The sequence below is a fragment of the Lissotriton vulgaris genome, chromosome 4_1 (assembly GCF_964263255.1).
Source record: "Lissotriton vulgaris chromosome 4_1, aLisVul1.2, whole genome shotgun sequence".
Lineage (NCBI taxonomy): Eukaryota > Metazoa > Chordata > Amphibia > Caudata > Salamandridae > Lissotriton > Lissotriton vulgaris.
Window position 1 is genome coordinate 47,331,049 of NC_141691.1, and position 20,448 is coordinate 47,351,496.

The following is a 20,448-nucleotide window of genomic DNA, read 5'->3' on the forward strand; positions in this document are numbered from 1 at the left end:
GGCCAGGATGCAAATTGGGTGATAATGGTGCATACGTTCATGTAACACTACTGCCTCGAAAGTCCACTGTGGTGGGAAAGGTCAATTGGCTAGATCAGATTTGCCAAACTTCTTGGGTGGAGTCCACACCCCAGACCTGCCACCTTTGATGGTACTGCTATGGTGTCTATTCTAAATGTAAGAAGTCTACGGTTAGAAGTATCCATCAGAAGAACAATTTAATTACCTTTGGTAATGCTTTTTCTGGTTGATACTTTGATCTAACTGCAAATGCCACACTGTCCTTCCTCTTCCTGCTCTGTGGAGCGCCCTCTTACCATCTAAAACGAGCATTTACAATGCAACGGTCTCGCCTTTGCAAAGGTTAGAGCTATTGGCATTGAAAATGACAATTTGTATTTATATGTTGGTTTTGAAAACAGATAAATAAATGGCCTTGTCATTTACAATGCCAATAGCTTAATCTCTCGCAAATGCGAGACCTATTACAATAGGTCGCGTATTTACGCAATTTTGAGCTATTGACATTGCAAAAACACGTTTTATTTGTTTCTAAAACACACACACACAGCCACACACACACACACACACACAGCCCCACACACACACACACACACACACACACACACACACACATACACACACAGAGCTATACACACACAGAGCTATACACACACAGAGCTATACACACACAGAGCTATACACACACAGAGTTATACACACACACACACACACAGAGCCATACACACACACACAGCCATACACACACACAGAGCAATACACACACACAGAGCAATACACACACACAGAGCAATACACACACACAGAGCAATACACACACAGAGCAATACACACACACAGAGCAATACACACACAGAGCAATACACACACACAGAGCCATAAACACACAGAGCCATAAACACACAGAGCCATAAACACACAGAGCCATACACACACAGCCATACACACACAGCCATACACACACACAGCCATACACACACACAGCCATACACACACACAGCCATACACACACAGCCATACACACACAGCCATACACACACACAGCCATACACACACACAGCCATACACACACACACAGCCATACACACACACAGCCATACACACACACAGCCATACACACACACACAGCCATACACACACACAGCCATACACACACACAGCCATACACACACACAGCCATACACACACACAGAGCCATACACACACACACAGCCATACACACACACAGAGCCATACACACACACAGAGCCATACACACACACAGAGCCATACACACACACAGAGCCATACACACACACAGAGCCATACACACACACAGAGCCATACACACACACAGAGCCATACACACACACAGAGCCATACACACACACAGAGCCATACACACACACAGAGCCATACACACACACAGAGCCATACACACACACAGAGCCATACACACACACAGAGCCATACACACACACAGAGCCATACACACACACAGAGCCATACACACACACAGAGCCATACACACACACAGAGCCATACACACACACAGAGCCATACACACACACAGAGCCATACACACACACAGAGCCATACACACACACAGAGCCATACACACACACAGAGCCATACACACACACAGAGCCATACACACACACAGAGCCATACACACACACAGAGCCATACACACACACAGAGCCATACACACACACAGAGCCATACACACACACAGAGCCATACACACACACAGAGCCATACACACACACAGAGCCATACACACACACACAGAGCCATACACACACACACAGAGCCATACACACACACACAGAGCCATACACACACACAGAGCCATACACACACACAGAGCCATACACACACACAGAGCCATACACACACACAGAGCCATACACACACACAGAGCCATACACACACACAGAGCCATACACACACACAGAGCCATACACACACACAGAGCCATACACACACACAGAGCCATACACACACACAGAGCCATACACACACACAGAGCCATACACACACACAGAGCCATACACACACACAGAGCCATACACACACACAGAGCCATACACACACACAGAGCCATACACACACACAGAGCCATACACACACACAGAGCCATACACACACACAGAGCCATACACACACACAGAGCCATACACACACACAGAGCCATACACACGCACACAGAGCCATACACACGCACACAGAGCCATACACACGCACACAGAGCCATACACACGCACACAGAGCCATACACGCGCACACAGAGCCATACACGCGCACACAGAGCCATACACGCGCACACAGAGCCATACACGCACACAGAGCCATACACGCACACAGAGCCATACACGCACACAGAGCCATACACGCACACAGAGCCATACACGCACACAGAGCCATACACGCACACAGAGCCATACACGCACACAGAGCCATACACGCACACAGAGCCATACACGCACACAGAGCCATACACGCACACAGAGCCATACACGCACACAGAGCCATACACGCACACAGAGCCATACACGCACACAGAGCCATACACGCACACAGAGCCATACACGCACACAGAGCCATACACGCACACAGAGCCATACACGCACACAGAGCCATACACGCACACAGAGCCATACACGCACACAGAGCCATACACGCACACAGAGCCATACACGCACACAGAGCCATACACGCACACAGAGCCATACACGCACACAGAGCCATACACGCACACAGAGCCATACACGCACACAGAGCCATACACGCACACAGAGCCATACACGCACACAGAGCCATACACGCACACAGAGCCATACACGCACACAGAGCCATACACGCACACAGAGCCATACACGCACACAGAGCCATACACGCACACAGAGCCATACACGCACACAGAGCCATACACGCACACAGAGCCATACACGCACACAGAGCCATACACGCACACAGAGCCATACACGCACACAGAGCCATACACGCACACAGAGCCATACACGCACACAGAGCCATACACGCACACAGAGCCATACACGCACACAGAGCCATACACGCACACAGAGCCATACACGCACACAGAGCCACACACGCACACAGAGCCACACACGCACACAGAGCCACACACACACACACAGAGCCACACACACACACACACAGAGCCACACACACACACACACAGAGCCACACACACACACACACAGAGACACACACACACACACAGAGCCACACACACACACACACAGAGCCACACACACACACACACAGAGCCACACACACACACACACAGCCACACACACACACACAGAGCCACACACACACACACACACAGAGCCACACACACACACACACACAGAGCCACACACACACAAATTTACTTTTTTTCCAGAAAAGGGCTAACAGGATAATAATATGCTTCCTTATCTATTTAAATAGGCCTCTCACTATTGCACCAATATTAGGATTTTACAATGAATTCCCCAAGTAGAACTGGAAGCCCTGAAGTTTGGAAGAATTTCGGGTTACAAACTTAATACTGCTAAGACGCAGATTATTAAGAACCGCCATACCCCCTGTACAGGTGGTCGAGTAATTAAGTCTGGAACATATCTGGGGGTGAGCATATCGGCTGAGTTAGATAGTTTAGTAGAAACGAATATAAATCCTTTAATAAATAAAGTACGAAAGGACCTAGATAGAATAGATCATTTGCACTTAACAATTTTGGGGCGGACTAATGTGATAAAAATGCTGGTGTTGCCTAAGTTTTTATATTTTTTCAGAGCAATCCCTCTATTATTTGAGAACAATTTATTTAAGAGAATAGAAAGTATGATTAATAGGTTTATATGGGCAAAGGGGAAAACTAGGAGAGCACTCAGGTTCATGGTGTTACCAAGGGAAAGGGGAGGGTGGGCATTGCCAGATATAAGGTTTTATTATTGGGCAGCAGTTTTTCAGAATATGGTGGGTCTGGTGGGTGGGGGAGAAGATGAAGGAGGGAATGAGTTAGGCTCACTGGCAATATATGGTTTGTTACTAGGACCAGAAGTAGAAAATGTTTTTTTGAAGTTTACTGAACCCAGTTACTATAAAAGGACACGGTTTAAGACACTCATTGCTGCACATACTGTATGGAAAGCTTTTATAAAAAAGTTTGGGTTAGGGCGATATAATGCATATACAAGATTGTAAGGAAATCCGAATCTATCCGAGGAAATCACTTCAGGGACTATATTGGGAGAATGGGAAAGAAAAGGGCTTAGAAAGGTGGGAGACATCTTGGGACAACAGGGAGTCTACCAGTTTTCTGAACTACAAACTAAATTTGCACTAGATAGAAGACAATTTTTAAGTATTTACAAATTAGGAGTTTTTTACATAATAAGAAGGGTGGACCGTTAGGATTTAACAAAAATGCAATCATGGAAGTGATACAAGCAGGGGAGGATTGCACCATTAAGAGATTTTATGCAGAACTGCTGGCCTCAAGAGAGGATGATATAGAGAAATGGGCAAGTAAGTGGAAACATAGCTTGAATATTAGTGAGGAAACTTTTGATATCTCCTTAGAAATGGGATACACATTGTTATGCTCAGCGCCCTTACAGGCACAACATTATAAAACACTATATCACTTATACCATACGCCTGCTAAAATAGCTCAATGGGGTGGCATAACGGGAACTAACTGTTTCAGATGTGGGGACTCCGAAGCAGATTTAGTACATATTTTTGCAATATGCCATTACTTACAGCCATTGATAAAAAATATTGAGGTTTTTTTTCAAAGTTTAGCGATAGATGTGACTCTCACAGCGTCAATTATTCTCTTGGGGGTAAAAGAAGAAGGAGATGAACAGCAACAGCGTAACTTCAGGGTAGGTGAGAGATGGGAATGTTTTTTGTTTATGGCTATGGCAGTATTAAGACTTATTATTGCATCGGCATGGTTGGACCCTAAAGTACCATCATACCACCAATGGCTGGCTAAATTACTTTCAATTTATAATTTGGAGATAGAGATTTATGCAAGAAAGGGGAAAAAGGGTAGGAAAACTGGTAGGCAGATCTGGGGACCTGTTATTCGGTGGAAGGAAGAGAGTCTGGATTGAAAGATGTGATTTAAGTAATTACTTGGTTAGGAGGATTCGGATAGAAAATGTTAATATTGTTTGTTATGTATTGAGATTACAAAATATTGTATTTTTTTTTTCTCTTATTCTTTTCTGTCAACATTTTTAGATATTTGTAAGGTAAATGCTATTGTCGTGCCTTGTATGTATGGAAAAATATGGGAAAAATTTGTCAATAAAAAAAATTAAAAAAAATAAATTAAAAAAAAGGATTTTACAATGAGTGAAATGCATTCTCCTAAACGGTGGCCAGCCATTGGAGAAGAGGTCGCCATGACGTATTTATTTTTCTTTAAGCGCCTCCCTTTCAGACTGGTCTCCCGGACTTCCTGCTCACTTAAAAGGTTCCTTATCTTCTTTATGAGTCCATCTGGACCCATAAAGAAGATAAGAAACCTTTTACTTCAGCAGTAAGTCAAGGAACCCAATCTGAAAAGGACAGGGCTTAAAGAGAAAGAAATAAGTCATGGCGACCTCTTCTCCAATGACTGGCCACCGTTTAGGAGGCCAGCCAATGGTGAAGAGGGGCTGGGCTTAACCCTCGCTAGTGTAACTCACTCTGAAACATAAAATCTCACAAGCTCGACTGCGCATGTGCGCAGTACGCCACGCAAGACCTACAAATCCTAAATTAGGATTTCAGCACACCCGCTCATACCATTTGTTCAAAGTGCCACATTTTGGGTATTGACAGAGAAAGGCACAAGAAACTGATGTCAGCCACAAGGGTGGTGGTTATATATGGCTCCTCTAAGTTACTTCTGGGGCGGTATGGAGTTCTCCCAGAGCTATACGGCACCACTTAGTGGCGTGCTGGAGTATTGCTTGAAGAGTTTTCCCGATCCAGTCTAGCACCTGGGGGCTTTCTAAAGGCAAGGAGTCTGCACTTGTATAGATAGAATAGCCACTAAGAAGGTCATTACCAAAGGTAACTTGTATTTTTATACCATATCCGTGCAACCTCATATTAACACCTTGGCTGCTTGGGAGATTATTCTGCAGTGCTGGACTTAAATGCAAATGGGTGTGGTCATGACGAGTTCAGCTAGTCATGAGCACAGCTCCACTGTGCCTCATGACGAGCTGAACTCGTCATGAGGACGGAAGGGTTAAAGCTCCTCTAGCCTCTTTTTTTTTTTTTTTCATCCCGCCAACCATTTGCATGATCGTACGCAGCCCTCCCCCCCCCACTCGACTAGTGATGACACTAACCCACATTAATTTACTCTTCCAAAAATAAACTTGAGTAAATGCTTGGAATTGCTTCTTTCAGAGCACAAGATTAATCCCAATAACAAACAATTTACCAATAAAACTGGACTGACCACAAACTTGGGTTCTGGAGTACTGTGCTACCATTCCTGAAGCACTTCAATTCCTTGTCAGGGCTAGTAAATGCAAAATATGCAATTACAGTACAATAATATACAGTATACCTGACTAATAATCTGGCTTCACATTCCACTACAACATGGAGAGCTCTACCTTGTATATCGTAGACAATGCCCTCTTGATAATAAACCATGACCCATGACTCCTGATATTTTTGGACCTCTCAGCTGCCTTTGACATTTTCAACCATGGCACCCTGTAGTTTTAAATGATATTTAACCCCTTCGACGCTCATGACGAGCTCAGCTCGTCATGAGGTACACCTCTCGTACGCTCATGACGAGCTGAGCTAGTCATGAACACATAGGTTTCCCATTGTGGTCAGCGCACCGTGTAAATCTGCACCACAGCGATGCGGTTAAAAGCAGTATCCTTCACTTGTTCTCCTTTCTAACCGACACCGGTTTGTTCAAATGTGCGCCCCAAAAGATCCCGATCATCTGCAGAGCCCCTACAGGTCCCATACTGATTCCTGTATTCTTCATCGTCTATAATGAGACCTGTGGAGCTCTGCCCACCGATAACCGCATCAAGATTCACCAATATGCAGGTGGCACTCAACTGAACTCAAAAGACTACTCTGGTTCAGACATCCAACACCTGAAACACTATTTGCACACCATCCTTTTCTGGATGTTCAGTTCTTATCAGAAGTAAAATCCAACCAAGGCAGAATTCTTGGTATTTGCTAAGAGCAATAACAAAAAACAGTACAAAGCTGGATCAACGACATGAACCTTGAATGCTTCACACAACAACTTTCACCTAATGGTACCAGCTCTCTCTAAAATAAATTGAAATCATTTCTTCCAGAAAGTGACTTCAGAACTGCTGTTCAACCCCCTCGTATTCTCTCTTCTGGATTATGGTTGCGCCCTGCGCTGTGACCTCCCAACCTCCACGCTGGCACCTCTTAAGGCTGCTTGTGACTCTCCAGGCCCTCACATGAGCCCCCCTGGTGAACAAAAGCACACTGCTTCTCTTTAATTGACTAGGTACAAGCAGAATTTTTTTTAAATAAATGCAATGATCTATTTACATATTAACTGTAGTGAAAGAAAAGAAGCAAACAAAGTAACCTGGTTACAGCTGAATAAAAAATATATTTACACAAGTTACATAATTAACAATCAATTAAATAATTAATAAGTTAATACCTCATTATTAATCAATTACTTAACTTCCCACCCTATACCCATGCAAACCCAACAACCCGCAACTAAAATGTTAAAAATATTATATTTACACAATTTAAATAATTAACAACAATAAAAAATTAATACATAATAATAAATTACTTATCGCCACACCACAATGAACCTACAAACCAAACAACCCGCTGCTAACATATAACTGTAAAATATGATTACACAGTTTGCATAATTCTCAATTAAATAATTAATACTAAATTAAATTGTATTATTAATTATTCTTAATTAACTTCTTGCCCGGGACCCCTACAAACCTCTCAACCCGCTACAACACTATAAATTACTATTAATAATTACATCAAAAAATTAAATAACATAAAATTACAAACTATATTTAAAAATATTGTCTACAGTTATACAAATATTTAACACTTAAAAATATGTGAACTGAACACATATAAAAATGATTTTAAAAGATATTCTTAAGAACAGAATGAAAATTAAAAAATGAACGAACAATTAAAATGATATTAAAAACAGATATTCTTGAAAATAAAATTACTTGCCTAAAAAAATTGATATTCTTGTCAACTGTATTTCTGCCTCACGATATTTGTGTCACTCAAAACACTCGCTAATCAGGACGAGCTATTTTTAGGGCCTACTCGCCCTTTCTGGGGAGCTCACAACAGGTGCTGCTGCATGCTCACAAACTGAATGAGCAATAAAGCTGTCTTTAAATCTTAACTTGTCATTTTCTTGGCTTTCAGAGACAGAGGTCAAAAGTCAGTTTGTCTTCCTACATTTAGTTTTCTTTCTGTGACTGAAGTTAGAGGATTTTGTGAAGTGAATTGTGTGGCAAGCGCACTGCGCAGAGCATGTGAAATGAAAGGCTGTAAGGTTTCAGGCTTTTTTTCTAACGCAACAGTGAAATAGCGAATAAGTGAACTGTTCAAACATTTAAAAGATATTTCACTAGTTATGAAGACACGTTTTGTAATACTGTGGTAAAATGTTTATATGATCAAAAAAAATCAGAACACATTACTTGGTGATGTGCAAATTATTAATATTTTGCTGAAACCCAATTTCCTGTTTATGCGCTATATAACATAATCAGTAAAACTACGTTAGTGGTAACGTTTTGTGGCAATTTCAATGGAAAATGTGGTATCTGTAAATACCAGTACGCTACCACATCATTCATAGTAATATATTTCTGATAAGTGAGTTTTTAAACATGAACTTGGAAATACTCCTGCTCCTTACCAGATGACAATCCTATTAAGAGGCAAGCCAGGGATCATGTGGACCCTATATGTGGGCTTGATTCCCATAATACATGGAGCAAATGTTTAATCTAGTAAAGAGTTTTTCTGTACAGCAAATATAGTTAACTTGCATATTTGAAGGTGCTCTTTTATGTGATAATAAAGAAAAAGGCAGGTCAATAAGACAAAATATCAGCTAGGATGACACAGTTTGAGACCATTTCATGAGTCAAGTACACCACAGTTAGGTAGAGTAGATTATTCAAGTTACGAGACCTTCAGGTCTAGTATCGTTTTTGATTTTTCGAGGCCCTGGTCAGGATATTCCAATTAAATGTTTGTGTATCTCGTTATTTATTATTCAGTGTTTTGTCCAAATACAAAAGTGATTACCCAAGAGCGCACAATTTGTCGTAAGTGGCGGCTGCGATGAATAATAATTGATTTTTTAAAAATTATCTATCTATCTATCTATCTATCTATCTATCTATCTATCTATCTATCTATCTATCTATCTATCTATCTATCTATCTATCTATCTATCTATCTATCTTCTGGTTCCATAGTGGTTATAATGGTGAGATATAGGGACTACTCTCACCAAAGAAATGCCACTGTGCGGTGGAACCTGCCCATCCTTTAAATACAGAGCTCACAGCCAGCATGTTTTGGCGAAGTGGTGAAGCCAAGATTAAATGTCAAGTCCACTACTGCCAGAGCTAAAACTTTCCACTATCCCATGTCTAGCTGGACTGTATCAAAGCAAGTTTCGAAATAGCACCAGTGTGTCGGTGACGTGAAACACAAGCTGGGCTATGGCAGTGGCAGGATGAGCTTTGAGACTAGCATACATTTCAGCTGGCAGTATTGAATTTTGTAGCTTTTGGGCCTCAGGAGCCGATCTCGGGACACCTTCAGTGAGGGCTCTCTTGGTAGTCTTCTAAAAGGGCATCATGTAAGGCTTGTGGGCTTAATACAGTGCTCAATCAGTCAGTGACCAATTTCTTTCATGCTCGTTAAGAGCTACAGATGTGTTCTTCCTTTCTGGGACTCCTTAGTGTAATGCAGTTGAGATTCTCTGGAACAGTGACGCTGAGTGGATCAAATCCATCTGTATTGCTGTGTAGAATTAGAACCGTGGGAATAGTCCCACTCTTGTAGTGTTCAGTGAAAACAAAGCATTTTACTGTCTGAATGTTCCTCCTCTGCTGTCGTTCGCCTCTTCTACAGACACAAAGAGTCTAACACGGCTAAACATGCCTGTGTATATGAATGTGAAAAGGAGCTGGAAGATGTCATCGGATAGTACGGGACAACAGATTCCACAGTTTGTGTAATTTGGTTGACATTGCACATTTTGTATTGATTATCATGTACTTTTACATTGCTCATATTTACAGAATGAAATGTAGGTAGATCATTTGATTTTTCAAACATTGCACATTTTTCGGTCACATGTTGAAGCTGTTATTAGAACACATCTGCGTGTTTTAGAGATTCCAGTTTAGTCACTAGAGCAGTGCTTCCAAAACTTAAGAACCACAACCCAATTTTTAGAATAATAAACCTTTTTAACCCCCCTAGCTTTAATGTACACAATGTGGACAAGTTTTTACTTTTTATAATTTTTAAGGTAACCATTGTTTAGTAGCTCACTGTCATTTACAGACATCACATTTTCCATTGAAATGGACATTAAATTTGCATAGACATTCATTTTTACTGATAAAACTATATTGCACATAAATGATGTGTGAAAATAGTTTCTTCGAATATTTATCATTTGTGCTTCTTATCTTGATTTGTTTTGATCCTCTTAAAATCTGTTTCCATCACACTTCAGACTTACAAATAAATGTGCTTCCATTTTGCTTTCCTAACTTCTGAATATGTACAGTTCTTGTACAGCTATTTACATTTTGTTGTGTTACAAAAAGATATTCTGCAGCCTTTCCTTTCACGCTCCACGTACCCCAGCAAGACTGTCACATAATTAACTTTACATTTGTTTCTCTGACTTCAAAGTGAGGGAGGTTTGTAATCACAAATCCCCATGTTAATCAGTAGGCAGCACTTTGTCAGAAGGCATAGCATGACATTTGATCTCTGTATTTGAAGAGCAGCAAATCAGATAAAATAAATACAGAATTTAAAGGCATCTTTATTTATTGCCTTGTATTTGTGGTCTACCAAAAATCTGCGCTCTCGACCCACTGGTTAGGAAACCCTGCCCAAGACTGCATGTTCAGTGTGAGTGACATAGGAGATGTGTGAGGGTCATTCCAAGGTAGGTGTAAGAGTGAAGGTGCATATCAATGTGATTCGATCTGTATGTAGCAACAGTGGACTCTGTTATACAGTGAACCTGGCACAGCTTCTCTTTTTCACTAAAGTATTCTTCTTTTTGTTTCTAGGTGAGAGCAAAGTTGCGGGAGATGGAATTGCAGATCAAGGAGCGTGGGCAGGCTGTGGAGGTCAGGTGGTCTTTTGATAAGTGCCAGGAAACCACTGCAGGTACGTTCTACAGTCTGGCTGTCATACTGTTTTCACTGTGTCATTCACCAGGGGACCCTAGGATGGGGTGTCTAGTAGGCTCTATGATACACCATTACAATGTGCATTGATTCTTTGCCTTTTGATGTTGCTACTAAAGGCAAACTTAAAGATGTTTTGGAAAGGGAGCAACTTCCAGAATAGTTTGTTGTCTAACTCAGGCCACCGCTGGAAATAGATGGATGATGGATGAGGTGGCGAGGTTTACTGTATGATACAATATTGGAGTCATAATGATGGCTGATGCACCTTTTTAAATCGGATTTTGAATGTCCCTTGAATGACTTTTGTGGTGTTCCCTTGTGGTAATTTTTACCTGGCTCCTCAATTTTTACCTGCCCCTTATTACCTATTCCCCAAATTTGTTTCGCTGCGAGCATCAATGTGGCTGGGTGTCCCGTTCTGACCATGAAGGGGTTTTGGCTTCCAAGGCAATCATTACAATCTTCATAGTTCTATTGAAAAATTCTGTAAAGTGACCTCTCTTCTCTGCCACATATTCCTCTTCTCTTTTCTCCAGGATTCACTATTGGGCGTGTGCTGCATACGTTAGAGGTTCTGGACAGTCAAAGCTTTGAGAAGTCCGATTCCGGCAACTCCTTGGATTCGCTGTACAACCGTATCTTTGGGCTCGGCCCAAGCAAGGATGGCCATGAGGTGAGGTGTGCAAAAGGAAAAGCAAGGAGCTAGTGGGTCATCTGGAGGAGCGCAGGTAGATATATCTTAGTGGGAAAGGCTACACATGAGATGAAGCTTTGGGTGACAGCAGAGAGTTTTAGACACCTATGAAAATATTATAGTAATGTGATGGTCGAGGCATGTGAGCTGTAGATCACAGGCTATGCATAGATCGCCATCTGGTGTTGGGCCCGGACGTTTGCACTTTGTTTTTGTTAGAACGCCACTGCTGTGCAGTACTACACATCTCTTAGCTTGAAACATTTGGAATAACAGTGGTTTTGCACAACTTGTATCTGGGTTACCAAACCATGCACACTGTGTTTGCTAGTATTGAAATCAGGATGCACAATTACAAATATGGCAAGTAAATAAAACAATATGTGTCAATAGGACCATGAATCCAAATGTGACTATAATGTTGTACTAATGATGCAGGAAGTCTAGGTAAGAAGGCAGGAAGTGTAAGCTAAGGATATGACGCCCCTCGCTGACATCGTCAGAGCCCTTGACATCAACATAGTATCCTACGCCTCCTGCTTTAAAGAACAGTCACTGCTTGGATGATAAGCAACTGCCTCCAGCTCAACACAGATAAAACCGAAGTCCTAATTTCCGGCAACAACCACCCCCCCTGGCCTCTTGGTGGCTCTCCGAACACGGAGCCCCTAACCACACCTGCGGACCATGCCAAGAACTTCTGGATCATTCTGGACACCGACCTCTCCATGAGCAGACAGATCAACGGCATCTCCTCATCATGCTTCCACATCCTGGGAATGCTATGCAAGATTTTTAAGAGAATTCCACTGGACACCAGACGAACGATCACCCAGGCACTCTTCACAACTAGACTTGATTACAGAAACTCCTTCTACATCGAAATCCTAGCCCATGTCCTATGCTGACCCCAAACCACCCAGAACACGGCTGCCGGCAGACTCATCCTGGCCATCCCGCGTAATAAGCCCTTCTGATAGATACATCTGCCGTGTGGATTCCTCACCTTGTGAATATCCCCTTGCGTCAGCAACGTTCGGAAATTTTCTTCGTAGCACGCCGTCGTGGGCGACGTCACAGGAGCACGGCATCGCGCGCGACTCCGTCTGACGTCACCGACCCCATATCAGGCCCACGCCGGCGTGATGACGTCAGTTCCCTTTTTTCCGCGTCTCCGACGCGAACGGTTTTCGGGATCTTCTGCGATACCTAGTATCTTTCTGTTAAATAATTGTCACTGTTTCTCTCTTACGACTTGGTTCTTCTCCGGAGATGTCGTCGAGGAAAACAGGCTTTAAGCCATGTAGGTCTTGTGCCCGCATGATGTCCATCACTGACCCACATAAGGATTGTTTGTGGTGCCTTGGTTCGAGTCACGACGTCAAGAACTGCGATTCCTGTTTTAAAATGAATCCAAAGGCGCTTCGAGAGCGTGAAGCTAAATTACTTTTGGCGAAAGTGAAACAGGATTCTGGACGACATTCGAGATCGACGTCACGAAGATCGAAGTCGAAGCAAAGGTCTCGGTCGAAGTCGGGATCGGCGTCGAGATCCAGAGCGGGTTCGAGGTCTGGAGAGGAGTCGAGATCTAAAGCGAAGTCAAGATCCAGAGAAAGATCTAGGTCTAGATCTAAGTCGGCTTCCGGTCACGCTTCGAGCTCCTCGAGGAGAAAGCATAAGAGGAGGAAGCACAGTTCGAAACATCATTCGGAGAAGGAATCCTCTGACTCGAAGAGAAGGTCTCACAAGCATCGTAAAGACTTTGTCTCTCCTTCGCCTGCTTTATCAAAAGAAGGTTCTCCGGCGCCGGAGCCGGACCCGGAGCCGGTATCCTCGGAGCATGAAGAGGAAGAAGAGGTGACTCCTCAAGAACCGGCTTCAGCGGAGACTCCTGTGAACCCAGAAGGTCAGGGTGAGGATGTGTCGGGGCGGCCTCCATTGGAACATCCGGTAGGTCCGTACCCTTCCTTTCCTGGTCCTGGACAGGATCCCTCGCATTTTCTCAATGCGATGTGTGGAGTATATTCTAGGGCAATGTACCCCACTGGAGCGCCTGGTGGTCCCATGGGTCCATTATCGTACAATCTGGGTATTCCTCAGTCGTACGCCCCAGCTCCATTTATGCCTTTCATGCCGGCGCCTCTTTCACCATGGCTCGGTACGGCTCCACCGAGGTCTTCGACTCCGCATGCGGCTTCGCCGACTCCGGATCGACCTCGCAGTCGAGTTCGAGGTTCCACACCTGTTCATGACTCTCGTCCTGCTGCTCCGGCTCCTCGATCGACGTCGGAACCGGCTCCGTCGACTTCGATTCGTTTGGAGTGGTCGAGGCGAAGAGCTCAGCGTCTTCTCGAACAAAAAGATGATGAAAGTTCTGATGTGGAAGAAGGCGAGCTTCCTGATCATGATGATGATGATTTCGATGAGCTTCGGGATGCTAGTGGTCTGGAACTCTCTCCCGAGTGGGGTCTGCCTTCGACTTCTGATGCTCCATCAAGGGACGTGGCACCCTATCACGTGGTTATTAGGAAGGCTGCTGACCTTCTTAGCTTAAAGCTGCCCACAGTGGAGTACAAGCCCATCATCCTCACTGAAGTGTTGCATTCTCCTTCTTCGATTGTTGAGCCTACACTGCCATTTACTGATGCCTTGACGGATCCAATTAAGGAGATTTGGAAGAGGCCGTTGTCTGCTCCTGCAGTTTCAAGGGTTATTGCAAGGCGCTATAGGGTGGCTCCTGATGACCCTGCATTTCTTTCTACGCATCCATCTCCGGAAAGTCTTGTGGTTCAGGCGGCTTGCTCTAATAGGGCTGCAGGCTCTTTCCCTCAAGTGCCAGCTGACAAAGAGTCTAAGAAATTAGATCAGTCTGCGAAGAAGACTTTCTCTTCTGGGAGCATGGCTCATAAGTCATCAAATGCTACTTGCCTTTTAGGTAGATATGTGCATGCGCTAATGGACTCAGTGAAGCAATTGTCATCAAAACTTCCTGAGGAGGATAAGAAGAACTTTAATGAAGTGGTCTCTGACACTCAGGCTGCGGCCCGCATGGTCATTCAAAGCGGCATAGACACTGTGGATTCTGTTGCTAGAATTATGGGCTCATCCATTGCGACCAGGAGAGCCGCATGGTTAAAGTCTTCTGATTTCTCAGCGGATGTGCAGTCTACATTGCTGGACTTACCCTTTGAAGGAACTGGCCTTTTTGGTAAGAAGGCTGATGTGGCCTTGGAGAGGTTTAAGGACAGCCGTGCCACTGCAAGATCTTTGGGTCTGCAGATGAGAGGGTCGACGACTAGAAAATTCAAGGGATTTGGTAAATCTTCTTTTCGTCCCTTCAAGCAGGGCCAACAACAACAACAACAGCAGCAGCAGCAGAACCCTCTATATAGGTCCTATAGAGGTAGACAGAGGGGTCGTGGACGTGGACGTCAAGTCTCCTCTTCCTCCACTTCCTCCAATAATGCCCAACCCCCACCCGCATCAGCAAAGCAGCCCTAGATCCTCAATTCTGGATCATGTAGGGCCAGTAGGGGGTCGGCTTACTCACTTTCTACGAGATTGGGAATCTGTTACATCAGATCTTTGGGTTCTCAATCTCGTAGAGAATGGGTATGCACTTCCTTTTCAGGAGTTCCCTCCCAATTACCCTCCTTGCCAAGGTTATTGTTCGGAGGACCACCTGCTTCTCCTGCAGGAGGAAGTCCTGGCACTGTTTCGAAAGGGTGCAATAGAGGTGGTTCCAGAGCAGGAGAGGGGTCAAGGGTGCTACTCCCGGTATTTCTTGATTCCCAAGAAGGATGGCAGGCTTCGGCCGATCCTGGATCTCAGGATTTTGAACCTCTATCTCAAACAGGAGAAGTTCAAAATGCTCACCCTTGCTCAGGTTCTTCTGGCGCTGATGGAAGAAGACTGGATGGTGTCGATCGACTTGCAGGATGCGTATTTTCACATCCCAATCCTGAAGTCGCACAGGAAGTATCTCCGTTTTACGGTGGGATCGCAGCACTACCAGTTTGCGGTCCTCCCGTTTGGACTTACTACTGCGCCTCGAGTTTTCACCAAGGTGATGGCAGTGGTGGCTGCGCATCTCAGAAGGTCAGGGATTCCTGTATTCCCTTATCTAGACGACTGGCTGATCAAAGCAGAGTCGCCGGAGATGGTGCTCCATCATCTGCAGGAGACAACTCAGTTGTTACACAGGTTGGGTTTTTCGATAAACGTACCCAAATCTCACCTGGTGCCCTCCCAGCGCAACCTGTTCATAGGTGCGGTACTGGACACTTCTGTATGTCGTGCATTCCCTCCACCTCAAAGGATTCACGACATTCAGGAAATGATTCCTTTATTCTACAATGGAGCGGTTGTTCCAGTCCTGAAGGTCCTTCGCCTGCTCGGTCTGATGGCTTCTTGCATTCTGTTGGTCAGTCATGCACGCTGGCACATGAGGGCGCTCCAGTGGTGCCTCCGCAGGCAGTGGTATCAGCACAACGGAGATCTCAGGGAGTCAGTGAAGATCTCCAGGGAAGCTGCAGCGGATCTGTCTTGGTGGGGCGTGGAAGGCAATCTGTCGCAAGGAAAGCCTTTTCAACTGCCTCCATCAGTGGCCACAGTGATAACGGATGCATCCACTCTCGGGTGGGGTGCTCATCTGGGAGACCTGGAGGTCAAAGGTCTTTGGTCTCCGGAAGAAAGGTTGTTTCACATCAACCTTCTGGAATTGAGGGCGATACGTTTGGCGCTCAAGGCCTTCCTCCCTTCCCTTCGCGGTCGTTCGGTTCAGGTCCTAACGGACAACACGACTGCGATGTGGTACGTCAACAAGCAGGGAGGAGTAGGGTCGCAGTGTCTCTGCAGAGAGGCTCTGCGTCTCTGGTCCTGGGTTCAGGACCATCAGATTTGTCTGGTGGCAAATCATCTGGCCGGAGTTCTGAACGTGCGTGCAGACAGTCTCAGTCGGCAGTTCTCTGCCGACCACGAGTGGAGGCTTCACCCGAAGGTTGTTCACGACATCTTTCAGATGTGGGGGACTCCTCGGGTGGATCTTTTTGCCACTCGCGAGAATGCTCACTGCCTTTCATTCTGCAGTCTCCAGTATCCGATGCAAGGAGCATTGGGGGACGCGTTTCAGTTGAGCTGGGGAGGTCAGCTCCTTTACGCGTTTCCTCCCATACCTTTGATTCCTCGGGTTCTGAGGAAGATTCGTCAAGACCGGGCCCAAGTCATATTGGTGGCTCCGGATTGGCCAAGAAGGGTGTGGTATTCGGACCTACTCCACCTCTCCTCTCACCCGCCGCTCCGTCTCCCTCACAGGGCAGACCTCCTCTCTCAGATGGAGGGGCAGGTTCTACACCCCCACCTCCAGACATTACACCTTCATGCCTGGAGATTGAACGGGGCAACTTGAGTTCTTTTTCTCTCCCTCACGAGGTGGTGGATGTCATTCTCTCTGCCAGGCGTGACACCACTAAGTCCATTTACTCCTATAGGTGGTCAAAATTTGTTTCTTGGTGCAGGGAGAGGGATATTGACCCTTAGAAGGCTCATTTGTCTAATATTTTACAATTTGCCCTTTATCTGACACAGCAAGGTTTGGCTGTGGCCACGGTCAAGGGTTATCTTTCGGCCTTATCGGCGTTTCTTTGTTTGCCGGATCAGCCTTCTCTCTTTAAATCTCTGGTGGTTTTGAGATTCTTGAGGGGTCTCATGAATATGTTTCCTCCTACTCCTTTTATTGTTCCTCATTGGGATTTGAATCTTGTGCTGACCTTTTTAATGGGTTCTCCCTTCGAACCCTTGCACAAGTGTCCATTGAGGCTTCTCTCTTTTAAAACTATCTTCCTCGTTGCAATCACCTCGGCAAGGAGGGTAAGTGAGCTTCAAGCTCTAAGTTCCAAACCCCCATTCCTGACCATTCATGCTGAAAGGATGGTTCTTAGGACCAGGGCTGCTTTTCTGCCTAAAGTGGTGACTCCTTTCCATCTTGGGCAGTCCATTACCCTTCCTACCTTCTATCCTCCCCCCTCACCCGTCTAAGGAGGAAGAGAGGCTGCATCGCCTGGACCCTAAGAGGGCGGTGTCTTTCTATCTGGACAGGACTAAGGACTTCCGGATGGACGACCAGCTGTTTGTTGGCTTTGCTGGCTGCAAGAAGGGCAGAGCGGTGCACAAGCGCACTCTTTCCAGGTGGATTATCCTCTGCATCAAGATCTGCTACTCTCTTGCGGGTAAGGACCCTCCTGAGGGTATTAGAGCTCATTCAACTAGAGCAAAGTCTGCAACATCTGCTTTGTCTAGGGGTGTACCTGTTGAGGATATTTGCAGGGCCGCGACTTGGGCCTCCCTCCACACTTTCGCGAAGCATTACTGCTTGGATACCGAGGGGAGGAGGGATGGCCACTTCGCGCGCTCTGTCCTCCAAGACTTCCTGGTGTAGCAGAGTGTGCACCCTCCTCCGGGAGTGGGGACTGCTGTGGGAATCTATTCACAAGGTGAGAAATCCACACGGCAGATGTATCTATCAGAAGAACAAGTTACTTACCTTCGGTAACGCTTTTTCTGGTAGATACTATATCTGCCTGTGGATTCCTCACTGACCCACCCGCCTCCCCGTTGTCCACTCTTCTATACCTGGTATTTCTGTATATATGGTTTATACTATTGTATTGATTTAGTTCTATATGTACTGTGTACATTTTATATTTGCATGTTTGCTATCGTTGGTCCGTCCGTGTGCCTCGAAGGCACGGAAAAAAGGGCGGAACTGACGTCATTACGCCGGCGTGGGCCTGATATGGGGTCGGTGACGTCAGACGGAGTCGCGCGCGATGCCGTGCTCCTGTGACGTCGCCCACGACGGCGTGCTACGAAGAAAATTTCCGAACGTTGCTGACGCAAGGGGATATTCACAAGGTGAGGAATCCACAGGCAGATATAGTATCTACCAGAAAAAGCGTTACCGAAGGTAAGTAACTTGTTCATCTCTCCACACCTCAACATTCTCCACTGGCTCCCAGTCCAGGAACGTTGTATGTTCAACCCACAAACTCTGCCTACAAAGCCCTCCACAACACCGATCCAGCTTACCTTAGCCACAACTTCTACCAACCCACCAGACACAATCAATCTGTTTCCCAGGCAAGAGCATACCTCCCTCTCATCAAGAAGGCCAGAAGCGGAAGACTTTCCTTCTCGTACCTCGCAGCCAATACTTGGAATGACCTCCTGAAACACCTTAGAACTCCCCCCCCCCCCCCCACCCCCCCGATGCTCCCCTTATGGACTTCTGAAGGCACCTCAAGACATGGCTCTTTTAGACAAAGCAGGCAGGATCTCCACCTCCCCCACCCCCCCAAGACCTGCCCAACTCAGCACCTGGGTAGCCTCAGAGGTGATTAGCCGCGCTCCATAAATTCACATAATATAATTTCACATAACATAATAAGTCAACCCATCCCTAACAGTCCTCTTGCAGTTGCACCGGGCATAGAACATAAATGAGGTCATTTTATCTGTCATGAGATAGAAAAGGTCATTCCTACCCCCAGAGAACCTGATGAGACCTTTGAAACCATTTTGAAAGGGAATAACCGCCTCCAGAAAGTAAAAAAGAAAATGTGCTGGGAAATAGGATACTTGTCCTTAGCACACTACTCTGATGAGTCAGAAAGAATGTGTTTGCCTTAGACTCCGGGAATTGCAGTATGCTGCATTTACCCTAGAAGCAAGGGCAGCTATATTTGTTTGTGATACTGAGCTTATGTGATGATTATTGTGTATTTTGAAATACTATTAAAGGAAATGGTGGAAAAATATTTAATTAACCAAAATAATAGTATTTTCAGGGTCATGGACGGGAATTAAGATTATGTATTTGCAATATATATTCCTATTTGCAGGAACTTAATTTCCGCAAAGCTTTTTTTGTACAAATCATTCTAAAACCTACTAGTGTTCTGCACAGGAATGGTGCAAGACTGAGATGGGGCCTTGGAAGGACTCTGTTCTAGCCTCTTCCACTTGGAGTAGCCTCTCGCCTCATCTTTTAGTGCCTATTGTGACCTTTGCTCTATGGCACAAGGGAAGGGCCAGTAATTTCAGTGCTACTCAGATGAGGCGATAAGATGTCTTACCTGGAAGAGCAGAAGTGAAGCCAGGGAGTAGAGCACAGGCACACGCCAAATGCCTCAGACTTCTTTGGCCTGCATCTTGGGTACAAGTGTCAATTCTGTCCAATCAGACTGC

The 20,448-nt window shown here is 45.1% G+C and overlaps 1 protein-coding gene across 7 annotated transcripts in view; it reads left to right on the forward strand.

Moving 5' to 3' along the window:
• The window catches only part of MED12 (mediator complex subunit 12), an 820,436-nt gene that overhangs the window by 169,887 nt on the left and 630,101 nt on the right, over positions 1 to 20,448 (forward strand). For all 7 annotated transcript variants that reach the window (XM_086918278.1, XM_086918283.1, XM_086918279.1 and 4 more), the window contains exons 9-10: positions 11,388 to 11,487; positions 12,047 to 12,183. In XM_086918278.1, the coding sequence (XP_086774404.1) occupies positions 11,388 to 11,487; positions 12,047 to 12,183 (237 nt within the window). The remainder of the gene's footprint in view (positions 1 to 11,387; positions 11,488 to 12,046; positions 12,184 to 20,448) is intronic.